The sequence below is a fragment of the Arctopsyche grandis genome, chromosome 2 (genome assembly GCF_051622035.1).
Source record: "Arctopsyche grandis isolate Sample6627 chromosome 2, ASM5162203v2, whole genome shotgun sequence".
Classification (NCBI taxonomy): Eukaryota; Metazoa; Arthropoda; class Insecta; order Trichoptera; family Hydropsychidae; genus Arctopsyche; species Arctopsyche grandis.
Genome location: NC_135356.1, coordinates 1,844,331 through 1,862,285, shown reverse-complemented (window position 1 = coordinate 1,862,285; position 17,955 = coordinate 1,844,331). Strand labels below are relative to the sequence as shown.

The following is a 17,955-nucleotide window of genomic DNA, read 5'->3' as shown; positions in this document are numbered from 1 at the left end:
CAACGCAATGATTTCAAATATTTCGCGTCACAACATGCGTTGTTAGGGTAAAATAAACAAATAATTGAATAATTTCAAATGCGTTCGCTGCCTGCGTTTTTCCGACAAATGGGAACGGAATCGAGAACAGGAACGGGAGTTGCATGCGTTATTGTATCATTGCAACGCATGCCGGGTTCAGCTAGTTAAATATAAATATATTTGAAAAAAAATTCGTGTGCCGAGTTCAGAATTTAATATCTTTGAATTATTATCTATGAATCATCCAGATCTTGCCTGCAGTGAAGGATTTAATCGAAAACATCAAAAAAATTGAGTAAATTGTCCGATTTCAGTCAGGATTCAAACCCGCGATCATTCAACTGGTGAACAATCGTTATATATTTACATACAGACATACATACATATATCGTTATATCTGATAGAATATGTATGTAGGTGGTGGGGATGTTGAATGGAAAATCATGCCCTTCAATACACAGCCGTTAATATTGATACGCCAGCCTCCCTTCCATCCCTAGTTCTCATCTCGCGGAGGGAAATAAATTTAAACGACGGCAGATTTTCGCCAGTGTGCGTGTCACTTTCCATTTTTTCGCTCTTCGCATAAACCAGCCCGCGTAAGCGGAAAGTAACGAGATCCATTTTCCTCAAACAACTCCCACCGAATTAACGTCAAAATTCTACGAGTTGATGATAGGGGGAAAAAATCAGCGACGAAGAGGGGGAGAGGGGTTGCGAGGGGGGGGGACCCAAAGAAAAAGGGTTCGCCGTAGTGCCTCCATTATCAAGTTTTATGGCCTGTAAACTAAATGTCAGGAGCGATGCCCCCCTCCGATCAATTTGGCATACTCCCCCTGCCACCCCCGTCGGGTGCGGGAGTGACCGACCCCTTTGTTATCCGCGATTTTGCGAACGCGCTATTTGCATGCGAGCCCCTAACGGAAGGGCAGGGCCGGCCCTGTGGCAAAACCTTCTCCAATATCACCATAATTTATTTATATATATGTATGTATGTCACATGAGGGCACTGTCGTGTCGTGACAGAGGTGCTCGCTCGAATCCCGAATCGTTCGTCTCGAATCAACCCTTTGCACTCTTGAGGTTGCCGCGGGTCTTCACTCCCTTCTTCGTATCAATTAACCCTTTGAATGCTGACCAACGCCGATCGGCGTTTTGCCCACGAGCTCGAAATACGCCAATTTTGAGTATGTGCAAAAATAAACAAGAATACTACCCGCTAAGCCTTTACACAGGTAGCATTGAAAAAAAAATGCATTAAACCTAGGTGGTGTAATCCGTGTCAATGTTTATAAAGACTGGTTTACACTGAAATTTCTGAATTTATAACCATAGCAGAATTTCTCGATGGAAATCCCTAACTGCTGATTATTTTAGATCGTGGCTTGGCATTTAGATTGTGAGCATTAAATTTTAACAACAGGGAACTTGTTTTGGAAAAATACATTCATCAATAGACTTCTTTTGTTTATTTTATATTGTTGCAAGATATATTAGAGAGTCTAAACACACCTCTACAAAACTCGAAATCCTCGACGGTAGTTATCTAGGGTTTGTTTGGATTAGCTGCAATTTTAAACCTGCTTTCTAAATAGTTCTATTTGGAAATGTTGGTGAAATTGTCAGCACTCAAAGGATTAACTACATACGAATTTGAAGTAAAACTCACACATTGCGGGGGATCGACCGGGTGTGCATTTATTCGCATAGAGAAGGCCACAATCCGAGTCAGTCAGAGTGCACCTGTACTTGCAGACATCACTAATGTCTCGCCGGTATCCATTATTATCAGCACGCTTATAAAAACGCTTCGATATCCCATTAACGCCCCTCGATATCCAACGACATTAAAAATAATTATTTAATCGACCCGAAATACACGAAATGTAATAAAGATTAACAGGATTCGAATTACCTTCAAAATACATAGACACGCGAACACTTTTGACAAGCCTTTTACTAGTTTCACTCTGTTATTTTATCCATGAAAACGTGATCAAATATAGATAAAGTATAGACGTTTATATATGTACTTTATCTATAATCACCACGCGTTTGTAGAAACCGATTCGATTATTTTATTATATGTGTTTAGTGCCAACCCTTGATACTAACTACCTCTTGAATATATCACAAATATATTGACTTGTTTCAATTTCATTAGTATCGCAGGATATTTTTAGATATCACTGTGAAAAAACCAAAATTAATTTTGAGTCATAGTCTTAAATACAAAAGAGCGCGCACTGGTGCACTTATGGTGATGAAGTGGTTAAAGATCACCTCACAAAGTTCAGTTCCAATTCCGATTAATTATTAATATTAGTATTATAATTTTATTTCAAATCATGTATCACTTTGTTTCCGAAACCACCCGTTGAAATTTCAACGGACACAACACTAGTGTAAAACTAATAATCAAAAACTTAACCAAAACCACCAGTCAACGAGTTGAAAACAAAACAAAAAGATCAACCGATTCGTACAGGGTGACAGTTGACAGTTCAGAATGACAGTTGAGCCTGAAGCATTTGGTAAAAAAGAAAAAGTTATTGGCGTTTAAACAATTAAAATGTGACAAAACGAGAGGGTAGCGAAAAGTCAAACATATAAGGTTACTGACCACTAAACATCAAGATTTCCAAAATGTTTGCATTTTTAAACGTGTCCATTACGATACCTTTTTACCATCGTAGAGGCGGAATGGATTTGAATATATATCGCTGACCAAACCGCGCAAAATGGCAAAGTATAAAAACGATAAGAAAAATGTAGGATAGATAATATAATATGTTATCAGACGAATCAGTGAAGTGAAATATAGAAGAGCCTTGTAATAATGTTGCGTAGGGGTGGGTGGAGGATCCAAGTAAAAGGCCAAAGTCGCTTCACAGCATTTATTGGTGATTAAGGAGATACACACACAGCTAGTTCTCCGTCTAGAATGCCTTGATATGGTCTAAGTACCTCCTTATAAAGAACAGGTCGCTCAGGGCATCTTCCTCGACACGTTTTTTTACCTATTGTTATGATCACGTACCAGATATGCAGTCCCACGCTTTCGCGTTGTCAGTTCTAAGAATTCTATTGGGAAGTGGCTGGGTACCGCTTTCGACCGCTAAGTCCATCTATTGTTTAGCCGACTTGCACTTAGTTTGGAGATAATCCTCGCAACCAATTATAACGGTCGCACAGTCTCTGGGATGATAATCCGATTGCACTTAACCGGCGGCATACGTTACAACAATAAAAATAAATTCACTACTATTGCAATGATTAAAAGGAGATGTATGTATTAACGAACGTTGCACTTGCAAGATTATTTTGTTTTTTTTTTATCGCGTCCACGTTTCGTGTTTGTCTGTGAGCATCTTGAAACTCCATGTTTGTCAGTGAGCGCTTTATATGTCCATGCACGTCTTGCGTGTCTGCGAAAGCTTTGCGTGACTGTGAGCGCCTTGCGTTTTTACGAGCGCGTTGTGTTTCTTATGTGGACAGGCCATAATGTTGGAAAAAGTGAACGACTCACTGAAATAAGTGATTTTGCCCAATTGAAACACACAAAGAAACAACTAAATGAGGAAATGATAATACAAACGATTAATAGGTGACTTTTTCGATATGAAAGTTTTTCTCATATGTTTGACGTGTATGGGCGTCTTGTATTTAGCCCGATTAATTTGGCATTAATATGTTCTTTAATAATTTGATTGAGATTGCAAAGGGTTAAAAACAGATGTAACAGCAGGTTGAAAGTTCCAATGTGTTTTAGTCATGGCGAATTTCGCCGGTAGGTCGAATACAGCTCACCTTTGCTATGTTCATTTATTATGTAGATATCAGATACAAACTTTTCGGTATTGAAATGTGGAATTTATGCGGGAAACTTGCCTACATATTATATAATATTAAACAATACATACGTATGTACATATATACATATATGTATTCGAACATGCCAGAGAGGTGTTCTGGAAGTGAAAAATACGTTGTTTTGAATTTTTTCTAACAAAAATTCTGAACCACATTGTTGGTTTGTGTAATTTGATGTGCATGAAGTGTATATACATATGTATGTATGTACATTTACACAATTCGCTGTATACATAATTATGTATGTACATTCGCACAACCGAAGTCGTTTATCTGCAATGTCACAAACTTTGGGAATATAATGGCTGAATGTGGTGTCCTTAAAACTATTTCAATGGCAGGATCTACAAATTTCGACATTTAATGACATTCATTTAGATATGTTTTTTTTAAGTCGTATAACCAAACAAAAATACATATTTTTATTTCAATCGCCGGTGTAACTTTAGTATGCGATCTACCTTCACGTTTCTACTTTAATAAGCGGTCTCACTGTCTCAGTTCTCGCGAGTGACAGTGAGACTGAATAATACCGACCCTAAAAATCTAATCTTAAATGAATAGGGCCAAGCCTAACTTAACCTAACTTAACCTGACCCTTAAATAAATAGGTGTTGGCTGTAAAGTTATGTTTTTTTTGTGAAAATATTGATGAAGTAAAACTTAAAATAAAACATATCTTAGTGGCCAACACCTATTTATTCAAGGTTAGGTTAGGTTAGGTTAAATTAGGGCCCTATTCATTTAAAATTAGCTTGTTAGGTAGGTATTTTCTTCGCTGCTGACGATATTTTAATAGTAATGCTCAACACATTATTCGGCGACAGGAACAAACAAAAAAATTATAATAGACAGGTACAAATAAAAAAATAAGGTAGATCGCATGCTAAGGTAGACCGCATACTAAAATAGCACCCACTCGCCTTTACTGATACAGATACAATACAATTAATACAGGCATTTTATACAATGCGAATTCATAGAAACATCATTCACAGTGACATCTAGGGAGAAATTTTCGCAGCATTTTTATCATATAAATTGGTGAACCTCGAGACGTTGAATAGCTTGAGATTTGCAAGATTGGAGAAGAGATGCCAATTTACAGGAACCGTTTCAATGAAAATCAGAAAAATTGGCAAACTCTGAAAGGAAACGATCGACCTGGAGTCACAAACCAAGGTCTGGCCAACAGCCACCAGTGGGAATCGAATCGTGACCACTCCGCATAATATACTAGCCACTAGTCCACGCTGCTGGTTATATATGCCAGCAGTATGGCTCGGTGGTTGCGTTTATGTTTAGCACCAAGAGATTACTGGGTTCGAGCCCTGCGAATGCGGTGTATAAAGAAAGTGGCTGATTGAGCTTTCAATGTTGATATTATACTATTATATTCACGGTATCTTCGTCTACTTTTGATTAACATTTGGTGTGTAAAAAAATTAAATCAGATTATTCGTAGTGAAGTTGAAGTGTCACAGCGGAAAGAAAGGTTAAAATGTGCCGACATCGACTTAAAAGGGTGTAAAACTCGAAAAGGACCGAAAAGTTTCTGTGAAAAAATTTCGCAACAAGAAAAGCCATCTCTGCTTTTTTTTTGTTCTCGAGAATAACTGAAAGCAAAAAAAAAAAGGGGGAAAAAAGCAAATACAAAGCGATATATTTTCCTATCTTGACATCTTGCTTTTTAACACTTTGTTATGTTTTTTTGAATACGTTTACAGCAATGCTTTCGTTCTATGAAAGAATTGCAATATATATAATGTACATGTGTATATTTATTTATCGGAAACTGTAGAACACATTCATCAATTATATGAATGATATGATTTTCATTGACCAATCATCATCATCATCTACAGCCATTCACCATCCACTGATGGATGTAGGTCTTTCCAACACACTTCCACTCGTGTCTGTTTCTGTCTCTGTCACACATTATTCTAATTTCGTCTGCTCATCTTCCCTGCAATCTTCTTTTAACCCTTTTGCATTCTCTCTGGTACCATTCTAGCACTTATTTTATCCACCTTTCGTCCATTCTTCTAACCACGTAGCCTGTCCATTGCTATTTCAATTTATTCACTCTATTCACAATATCCACTGCCTTTGTCATACTTCTCACAACACGTTTACCGCTGCCCATCTTTCCTCGTTATGCCAAACATACAGCGTTCCATACCTCTTTGAGTGCATTGGTTTCTGTGTAGAATATCGGCGTTCAATGTCCAAGTTTAACATCCATACGTCATCACTGGCAAAACAAATTGAGCGAAGGTTTTTTTACATACCTCCTTTACGTTTCACTTACGATTACAATTCAGAAAAAATCTGCCTCTTATCCGATCGTTTTCATACTTTGCCATATTGCTCATTTTGGTCATCAATATAAGTAAATGGATCCTCCGCCATTACGATGGTGCAAAAATATCGTGTAAGACGCGTTTGAAATTTGAATACGTCCATCCAGTATTTAGTTATAAACATAGATGGCGGTAGTAAAATAAAATTATTGGTATTTTTATTCAAAATAATAATTTTTTATATAAATTATAGAAGAGGTACATATGTTTTTAAAATACTTTTTTTAGAATAATATTCATAATTATTTCTTCAAACATTGATTTAAAAACGGCATTCATTCGTCCAAATGCATCTTTATTTCTTACCTCACTTTATTTCTTCTTATTTATTATTATTTTTGCGAATAGTTATATAAGTAAGGAAATGTGTATTAGTTTGTTTCTGGCATATCAATCAAAATTGATATTCTATAAGCAATTTATCCACATGAAATAAAATATCCGAGTGGACACGGTGCGGTGTGCGTCTACCTTTATAAACTAATAACGGCACTAATTCCAAAAAAATATTGATTTATATATTGAAAGGGTGGGGAATGCCAATAAAAGTTTATTCTCGCGTGCCAGAATCTATTGCTGTAGCATTCGTTCATTCCGTTCCACAAATAACAGCTACCCACTCACCCATTTATTTCACCAAAATGTAAATAAATCATATTAATTAAAACGATAATTTCATCTCAATTAGGAACACAATTAATCCTTTTTTATACGCCACTGGCAACTTTAATTAGCGCCGACATTGTTGCATCCATTCAATGTGACAGATTTTTACATACATATTATAATTTACATATTCGTACGTATTATAATTTAAGCTTTAGCAATATTTGCTAATTAGCGTGTAATGTAATTACATATTAATTTGGGTATAATATGTACCAGTGGCGTCGCGTGGGGCGTGCGGGAGCAGTCTCCATTCTCTGGGGGGTGACATCAAATTCAGAATATAATTTTTCGTAGTATTTTATGTGTAAAAATCTATTTGTATTAAATTTCGTATTTCAATTCTCACATTGGTGACGATACATTTTGATTATTAAATGCTTTTTATTATTACGACATTATGTTCACAATACATCTTATATATATTTTAATAGCTACTGATCTACTGATCGCTTTCTATTAAACAATTTTAATTTAATTTGGTTAGTAATCATAGTATTACATGATTCTAATGTTAATGTACAGCATAATTGGAAAAAGAGCTCAAAAACCTATTAAATTTTGTGACATAACATCCAAGCTATAAATATATATTAAACTGACCGTCCGTAAATAAGTTTTTTAATTCAAAATTTTAACCTTTGACAATTGACTTAAATTGTAATTAAATTGTAATAGCTTTTATATTTTGCTGGTCTTTTGCCCTTTAATATTTCAATGGACGATTTGAAATTAAAATTACATTTATATTTTTTTATATATTGTATTGCCAAAATAAAAAATGATCGTTATTTTAATAAATTGGTAATATGCTTCGATAGAATATGAAAACGGGAAAATCTGTATTGTTATATCAATTTAGCCTAATTCCGAAAATGTATTATTGAATAGACGTCGATAGAAATTATAGAAATACGCCTAGCCTAACTCATTGAAAATGGATCTTTTATTTAATAATTTATTTTCTCATGTGAGTTCCTATTCAAGAATGATGTGTGTCTCTTTAAATAATTAATATCGCACACGAAAGGGAACATAAGTATGTATTATACGTTTATAGATACGTTTAATACATAATTAAGTATTGCTTTGTATCTATGTACAAACTACAGACTATTTTTTTTTTCATTTCCTATTTCATCAACCGACAGTATAGCTTAGTGGCTAGAGTATAATGCGTACAACTGAGGGAACACGGGTTCGAGCCCTGATCCAGTGTTGCTGGCCAGACCTTGGATATTTTTATTTATTTATTTATTTACAAATTTGCCATAGTGACATTACAGATCAACTCCAAATCGCCACTATGGCTACGTAAAAAGAAAATGAATTATTATTATATTGTATTATTATTATATATTAATTAAAAAACAAATATAAAATATAAAACAAATATAAAAATACGAAATTGTATCAGAATTTGCCAATTTATCTGATTTCATTGTTAAAATGATGGTACTAACAAATTGGCCATTATTTGAATTTAATTTAAAATTTATAATATTATAAATTTATATATAGTACATATTTACAAAGTTGACCATGTGTGTCGCTTTGGCTCAATCCCAAATGCCACCGTGGTAAAAATATTTTTTTTAAATAAATAAAATAAAAAATATTAGATAAAATATTTTTTTTAAATAAATAAAATAAAAAATATTAGATAAAATATTTTTTTTAAATAAATATATCCAGAATCGAATTATTAAAAACTTCTCATTTTTTAGCGGAAAACTAATCAAACATATTTTTTATATATTTGTACATAAAATACACGTGAAATAAAAAAACCAACCGGATTGCTAGGCATTAAAAAATCTATATATGTATGTATGTTACAGTGAAAATATATTTTCACCAATTCAAAAAAAAATTGAACAAAAACGGGAATGAGTGGTATTGCATGGCAAATAATTTCAAATCAGTTCGCAACCTACGTTGTTAGGGTAAAACAAACATACAATTGAATCATTTAAAAATGTGTTCGCCGTCTTCTATTGTTGCTTTATCTATCATAAGAACATTTTGTGGTGCTTGGTCTAAATTGGAGTACAATGAGATGATATAACAAATTAAAAACTGTCGATTTGCATAGCGGATAAATTAATCAGCTTGTCTTGCGTACAATTGTTTTTTTTTAATTTAGAAAAAAATCGCGCAATTGCAAAACGATTTCACACGCCCTTTACTAAGCTTGGGAACTTTCCGTGGGTATAATCGACAGTCGTCAGTTGATGTATAGTGGTATAAAAAAGATAATATTATATTATAATTTTAATTTTATTTCTTGTCATATATTTAGAGGGGGTGGCATTTTTAACTTCGTGTAAAGGTTGCGCGTAGTATAGAGATATCATTGACTAAGATCCTTTTGAAATTTTCAGCTCCGCTCTCGAAGTCTCAACAACCTGGATGGCCTGATAACGAAGAGCAGCCGGTATGGCGAAACCACCATGGAAAATTCCATGATGTTTCTGGGACAGCCGTCGAACCTCGTTCGATCAACATCCATGCCTGATGTCTCATCCATCAAATTTAAAGGTGAGATATGCATCGTCCACACGTGTTAACACGCGTGCGGACGCCTCTTCCCAATCATCATATGTGCACACATTTAATCAGATTAAACGGGGATCGAATCAATATTACAATTAATTCGGTCAGTATTAATATCAATGGAATGTCATCTTACAAGTCCATATTTCTTTTTAATATCAGATGGTCACCATGGTAAACGGACTATTCCGCAAAAAGCGATCTCGCGCAAGTCACTAAAATATCGATCACGGAACATCTGACAAGTTTCCGATTGATGGAGTTATTGGGTGAGTTATTGGAGATGTTCCGTGATCGAGATTTTTGGTGACTTGCGCGAAATCACTTTTTGCGGAATAATCACCGAACCGGTCACCATTTGTACGTTTATTATTTGAATTTAATGGTCAAGGTTTTGGTATGGTATTTTCACTTTAACCAAAAAGAATAAAATTATATTGACCAAATGACATTGATACATTATATAAATCTTCTGATTCCATACAAAACAACTACGGATTTGTTCAGCACATTCTAATGGACTTTTCCACTCGGTCAATGAGCTCCCTGACATAACCGCGCCGACATATTTGCGCGGCGACAAAACCCCGAGAGTCAAAACCGCGAGAAGGCATAACTGTGCAGCGACATAGCCGCGCGCCGACAAAACTGCGCCAGAATATATGAAAAAAAATAAATATCAATTTCGACTTCGATCTCGACCATTAGTGATTTCCCGCTCTCAACGAAATCGAAGTCAAAATTGATATTTTATTTTATTCGTAAATTCTGGCGCGGTTTTGTCGCCGAACGCTTTTTGCTGGGGCGGTTTTGTCGGTGCGCGGCTATGTATTTCGCAGTTTTGTCACCGCGCGGTAATGTCTGCGCGGTTATGTCGGGCTATTTATTGATCGAGCGATTTTGACTGGACACCCATTCAGATACATTCATCGCTTTTCAAAATCACACAATACAAAATGACATTCAATTGCTATATACATATTTAAGATTTTGATAAAATGCATCATTATGTTAAACTATCAATAATCATAAAAACGCTAACCATATTTTTTTAAATATATATATATATATATATATATGTACATTTGCGGCTTTGCGACTGTATTTATCAATATTCATTTTCGATATACAATATAGATACGTAGATTAAGATATTATTATTTTTTTTGTATTAAACCAAACCGTATACATAATAAATAATGCCTGAAAGTGAATGTCAAAATAAACATCCTCCAAACTTTTACATTCAACCATCATTATAGCCCATCCTCATAATTTTTATCATCAATATTATATGAAGATTATACCTTTAAAAAATTCTACCTTTCGTGACAAAAAATGATTTTCCTTCTAAAAGTTTACATACATATAATCATACAAATTTATGTACATACATATTTACGGTATATTTGAAGCATATATTATGTATATTTAAATATACGGGAACATTATTATTTTTTTTACTATTATTATTAATACGCCCAACTTTTACAGAATTATTAACGAAGTACACACATATAAAGTTCACAAATGTCACGATTAAAGTGCATAGCATACGTTTTTCATGTTCGAAAACACATGTAACATTTACATACATAAGCGATTTGATGCGATATGCGTGCGTCCCGCCATATATGGATGTAAAATATGGCATGTAAAATTGTCAAATGGATATTTGCGCGATTCTCTTATGCGATTACATTATATACTATACATGATTTTTGTAATATATGTGCATATACTGCGTGTATTTTTATTTTATTTTTGAATACGCAAACGAGGTACATATGCTTAATCACATTATTTGGTTGCGATCCCAACAGAAAATCTCCAGTACGTACCAGGACCCACCAAAGGAAAATCGGCTTTCGTAAGGAGAAACAACAAGTTGCGACACACCTTCAGCCAGGTAATACATGTCAATTTTCATGTGAAGTTCATGTGAAACGGTTCCCGAGTGCGAGGAAGATGTAACCTACCTTCACATATCTGCTTTAGTATGCGATCTACCTTCACATTTTTACTTTAATATGCGGTCTCACTCTGTCTAAGTTATCGCGTGTGACAGTGAGACCTAACAACCTAATATTAAATTAATAGGGCCAACCCTAACTTAACCTAACCTAACCTGGCCCTTAAATAAATAGGTGATGGATGTTTTTTTTTTGTGAAAATATTGATGAAATAAAACTTTAAAAAAATGTATCTTAGCAGCCAACACCTACTTATTTAATAGTGACATTAGGTTAAGTTAGGGTTGGCCCTATTAATTTAAGATTAGGTTGTTAGGGTCGATATTTTCTTCGCTGCTGACGATATTTTGATAGAAATGCTTTGACAATATTTTGGGGCGGCAGGAAAAAAAATTTAATAAACATGTCGTTGCCACGATACAAAGAAAAAAAAAAGTCTATATGGCCCTCATAGCCAATTACAAACATCGATATACAATTTTTAGAATAATTAAAAAAAAAAAGCATCACAGATACATCTATGGATAAATTTGATAAATTTACATTCTCGCAGCATTTTTTTATATATAAATCGCCATATTTCGAGAGCTGAAAAACTCGAAATTTATGGAAAAGTTTGCAGCATTTTATACGAATCAGCGAAATCTGAGATGCTAACAACTCGAAAACTTCAAGAAATTTTGTTAGAACCGTTTCAATAAAAATCAGTTGAATTGGCAAACTCTGATAGGAAACGATCGACCTGGAGTCACAGACCAAAGTCTAGCCAGCAGCAACCAGTGGGACTCGAACCAGTGGCGTGAACTCGTGATCAGTTTATCATGCTTTCGAGTGGTCACGGGTTTCAGTCCCACTAGAGTCCCGCTGCTGGCCAGATCTCGGTTTGTGACTCTAGCTCGATGGTTTCTTACCACAGTTTGACAATATTTATCACTCTCATTGAAACGGTTACTGTCTTCTTTCCTATCTCTCTTGCTAATCTTAAGTTATTCAGCGTCTTGAAGTTCGCCAATTTTATTATAAAATGCTGCAAAAATTTCTCCGCAGATGTCACTGTGGTTGTTTGTATGAATTCGGATTGTATAAAATGTATATTGATTGTATTGTATCGGTTACCTGACAACTCGTTCATAGATTTTCCGATTCGGAATACTGTTCGAGTACTGTTATGGGTCAAACTGGGTCAAACTCATAAAAATCTCAACATAAGGCCACCACCCCCTCTGAGAAATATTATATGAAAGACCATTCCGTCGGGGACCGAGACGAGATCAATCGCGCACAGCTTATTTATAAAAAAGGGAAAAATGGTGAGGGTGGGGGAAGGAAAAAAAAAGAAAACATAACAATTTTTTTTCAACAATTTTCATTCAAAAGTGACATTTTGCAATTTTATTTCTAAATAAAATGGCTTCAAGTTTTTTATAAAATTTTTCGTTCTACATATTATGCAAAAATGCATCCTTTTAAGCCTTACGGGGTTCTGTTTTCTGAATAAATACCATTCATTTAAAAGTTCAACACTAATTTCTTAACATTACATTCACTAATGTAAAAAGTTCTAATGGTTTTACACGTCCGTACATGCATAAGTAGGCAAAAAAACCGATACTTCACTTTTAATGGCTCGTACTTCCTAAAATAATTGCGCTGGAATAATTAAATGAGTTCCAAAGTAAAATGTGCTTATCTATATTTAGAACGACATAATAATGTTTGCCAATTGAATTATTATTACTGCCAAAATTTGGATTTGAAAAAATTGCTAACGTTTGTATGTATGTATGTACTGGAGCCTCCAATTCGAATATTCGAATACCGAATATATTCGTCAGTATTTTCAGTAATCCTTATTCGAATATTTTATCAAGTATTCGTAAAATATTATTTCATGTTTATAATTTAACATTTTTGAAATTTTAAATCGAAAAACGGTGTGTTTAGATTTGTACTGCGGCATAATCCAAAGACTTTTTTTTGTGAATTTATTTTCTTGTTTTTATTATTATTTATGACACGCTCGAAGTCGGCTTTTATAATTTCAGCTCTATACAAAATAATGATAATAGATTTTATTTACTACCATGCGCTTAGGTGGTACCCCGACTTTTCCGCGCGATCAATAAGCGCCCCGACAATACCGCGCGGTGACTTATATAACTGTGCGTCGACAAAACCACCCCAGAATATACGAAAAAAAATAAAATATCAATTTCGACTTCGATCTTGACTTCAATGTCGACTTCAGTCTCGACTTTAGTCTTAACTTCGATCTCGACTAGATATTTTGTTTTAAAATTGATATTTTATTTTTTTTATATATTCTGGCGCGGTTTTGTCGCCGAGCGCTTTTTGCTGGAGTGGTTTTGTTGACGGGGGCTATTTCACCGCGCGGTTATGTCTCTCGCAGTTTTTTCGCCGCGCGGTAATGTCGGCGCGATTATTTCGGGGCGCTTATTGACCAAGCGGTTTTGATTGGATACCCAGGAATCAAAAAAAAAAAAAAAAATTGCAAGAAAGCAATTGATTACAAATTTGTCTTCTTATATTTGTGTTATTATTTACGACAGTAAACGGCATTCTGAAACACTAAGCCGGAATATAAAAAGTTCTTTACAAAAGAATGAAAAAAGATTTTGTATCTGTCAAAATTCTAGACATTACTTAAATTCTAACAGCTATGGAATTTTATGTAATGTCTAGCATATGGATAATAGCTTGATCATAGCGTATTTTTTAAATTAAAATTAAGTTTTACAACAATTTCTTCTATTTTTTTAATTCTATTCATCGTCCAAAATATATAATATTTGATTTTTTTAATCTTACGAATATATTCGAATATTTTATTATTTACTTTTCAATATTGAAATAACGAATATTTGGAGGCTCAAGTATGTACGCTTCAATTGCTAACGAAACGTATATTTTCCGCTTACGATGCTGGTTTTTTTTTCTTTTTTTTTTAATCAAAAATGCATCTTCGGAGAAACGCTACAGATGTACGAGTAATAAAACGATAGCTATAATTTATGTTTTATGTTCAGGGAGCATATGATGAGTATCTCCGTTTGCGACTACCTCCGAACTACGATTTATCGAAGCTTCTGAGTAAGAAACTTTTCAAACCCAAGCGCGGGGCTAACAACATCACATTCATATATATTCCAGCTGTGGGAAATACGACTCTAAGGTAAGATTCCACTGTTTAAAATTGATTTAATTTTCATAAAACAAACATGTGTGTATATGGATCCAAATAGGATGAGAATATGTATGAGACTTACTCGACCCGCGATGGCCAATTACATTTCGTTTCAGTTTCGCATTGCATTTTAGATCAAGAAATGCAACATTGTCCGTGCGTAGAATTTGCCTTTTATTTTTTATTACTTTGTTTATTTTATCGAGGTAAGCCAGTTATCAATAGAATTTTTTTTATTAATCCACAAGAATAGTCGAAATATGATTTTTCTTAGTGGAATTATATTTAATTCTCATATAAAGACAATTTAATATATTATCCCTATTAATCCAATTCAGATTCGTGTAAATACGAGTAAATACTAGTACGAGTTTTTAGCTCGCAATTTTACCGATTTAAAATTCAGCACACTTACAACTAACCCTTTTAAACGAAAACAAAAAATAGTGTGGCTAGAACACTATCCCAATAAACATGTTTCAATAGAAAATACTCAATATAAAATAGTATTAGCAGTGGGAAAAAATCCCAAGTGAAAATATGTACTTTTGACTTTTGATTCGAACTGGACGACTACTTAGAGACATTTGAAAGCTGAAAAGTACTACAAATGAAATATAAAATACCCGACTATAGATTCCAATATTCATTTTGAACAGGAATTTGACAGATTTTGAGACATCGACCGAACAACACCAAGATATAGAAAAATCGCGCGATTTAAAAAACACATATATCTCCGAATCTCGAGCCAATCAACAATTTTTATTACTAGATTCGTGTTTCTGATAATATTATAGATCTATAAGAAAAGTCATATATCGTCTCTGAATCGAAAAAAAGTCGTCATTTGCCGAACAGTGTTATTAAATAATATTTTTTCACGTCAGCTTAGCGTGTATATACATATATTATGTACATACGTACATTTCTATATCTAGATTTCACTTAATTGTTTACTCAACGATATATAATATGTATTTTTACAGTAGCGAATCTATTTTACAGTATCTTTTTCGAATTTAATAGTAAGCATTTCTTGTTCGGAATGACACCTATTATCCCCTCTAAAAGCATTTCTCATTGAAACCGTACATATTTTAAATATATGTACATTTGATTAATGTGTCGTGTCGCCGTATAAAGTGTACTCGATTTTATTCTTTCAAATTGTACGTTTGGATGATGAATAGTGACCATATTTCCTGGGATACTTTCACATGTGTTTTATTGAAAAACCCACATACATTACTGTACACATACATGGGTATACACACATACATATATACCTACATAAATAAACACAACAAAAGCATGACATTCTAAATAAATAATACAACTTCTACAATGTACAATGCACATACATAGAGCAACAGTAGCGAAAATACGACAAGCGTGAGCAAAAAAATTCGCCTGCGGCGCATTCTACATGTTGCCCCTTTGAATGCTGACCAACGCTGATTAGCGTTTTGACAAAAAGTCCATGAGCTTGAATAACGCCGTTAGGCGTCGTATTTTGAGCGTGTACAAAGTAAACATGAACACTACCCGGTAAGCCTTTCCAAGGTAGCATTGAAAAAAAATGCATTAAACATGGGTCGTGTAATTCGTGTCAATGTTTATAAAGACTGATTTACACCGGAATTTATTTATTGTATCATAGCAGACCGTAGCAGAATTTGAAATTGGAAATACCCAACTGCTGAGTATTTTAGATTGCGGCTTGGCATTTAGATTTGTGAGCATTACATTTTAACAACAAGGAAGAAGATGGAACTTGTTTCGGAAAAATACATTCATCAATAGACTTCTTTTGTTTATTTTATATTGTTGCAAGATATATTAGAGAGTCTAAACACACCTTTACAAAACTCGAAATCCTCGACGGTAGTTATCTAGGATTTGTTTGGATTAGCTACAATTTTTATACCTGCTTGTTGGCAAAATGTTGGAAAATGTTGGCAAAATTTTCAGCGTGGCCGGCTTTCAATAGATAAGACGTCAGCACTCAAAGGGTTAAACAATCACTAAACCTAACCTAAACCTGTCACTTCTTCGTAGGAAACACACTCAAGTGCAGGAAGGACAACGCGGAAATTGTTGTACTCTTCGAAATATGTACATATAATATGTGTTTATAATATGATATGTTTTCAGATGCGCCGTTCAACAAGCGCTCAGGTGCCAAATAAACATGGAGAACTATTTCGTAAGATTGGAGGGTATGTGTGCCCCATTATCCTTGGACAGGACCGACGTGCGACATCTTGCGGGTCGCACTGCATATTTGATGGGTAACTTTAGCCGACTCGGAAACGAATAAATAATAATACTTAGCACTCGTTTTTCGGACAAGGGAATTGCGCGTTAAGTCCGCGGTCTACCGCTGTTTGACCGCACGTTTGTTTCAATTCAATGAACCAAAAATTTGATGCTCGTACAATGTTTTTTAAATTTGATATTAAGAATATCGTCATATGTATCTAATATATAATTTGGAAAGATACTTTGTATGTATGTAACCTTCGTTCGTTGGGTCGTAGAAATCCGTTTTTTCGATTCAAAGGATTCGAAGTCCCCGGGGGCAAAGGCGCCGAGGGCAAAATCCTAGGGGGTGGAGCCCTAAGAGGCGCAGACGCCAGAGGCGAAGCCCTAGGGGGCACAGACGCTGGGAGCAAAGCCCTAGGGGGTGGAGCCTCCGGGGGCGAAACCCTATGGGGCGCAAATACCTGGGACGGAACCCTAGGGGGCGCAGCCGCGGGGCGTAGCCATGGGGCGCAGGCGCCGGATTCTAGTATATATATATATATATATATATATATATATATATATATATATATATATATATATATATATATATATATATATATTATAAAAGACTTACTATATAATATGTTTGTTCGAGACAGTCAATTTAATAAAAAAGAACAAATGTGTATTCAAATATATTTATATAAAATAAAACTATTGAAATAAATTTAATAAAATGTTTACTATTAGATTAGTCATGTTTAAGCTGTTTATATGACAAATACTGAGCGAAGCCCGGTAATAAATCTAGTAGTTATTCAAAAAGAAAATCTATTTGCTGTTTAAATTATTATTATGTATGAAAATATTCACGATTATTTGAGTGATCCTCAATTTGGTTTAGTTCAGTTTTTCAATACCACGTAAAAAGTCTCTTACGTTTTTTTTTTTCTTTAAGATATCTAGAAAAAGCTTCAATAGTTTAAAATTGAATAGCAGGAAAGCCTAACAGGTAAACCCTTTCTGGCCAGAAACATTGTACATT

At 34.4% G+C, this 17,955-nt stretch overlaps 1 protein-coding gene across 1 annotated transcript in view; it reads left to right on the top strand.

The window, feature by feature from the left end:
* LOC143922815 (uncharacterized) overlaps positions 1 to 17,955 on the top strand; it is a 189,940-nt gene that overhangs the window by 159,090 nt on the left and 12,895 nt on the right. Inside the window, exons 5-8 of the mRNA XM_077446146.1 lie at positions 9,311 to 9,467; positions 11,306 to 11,391; positions 14,503 to 14,648; positions 16,818 to 16,954. Coding sequence (XP_077302272.1) covers positions 9,311 to 9,467; positions 11,306 to 11,391; positions 14,503 to 14,648; positions 16,818 to 16,954 — 526 coding nt within the window. The remainder of the gene's footprint in view (positions 1 to 9,310; positions 9,468 to 11,305; positions 11,392 to 14,502; positions 14,649 to 16,817; positions 16,955 to 17,955) is intronic.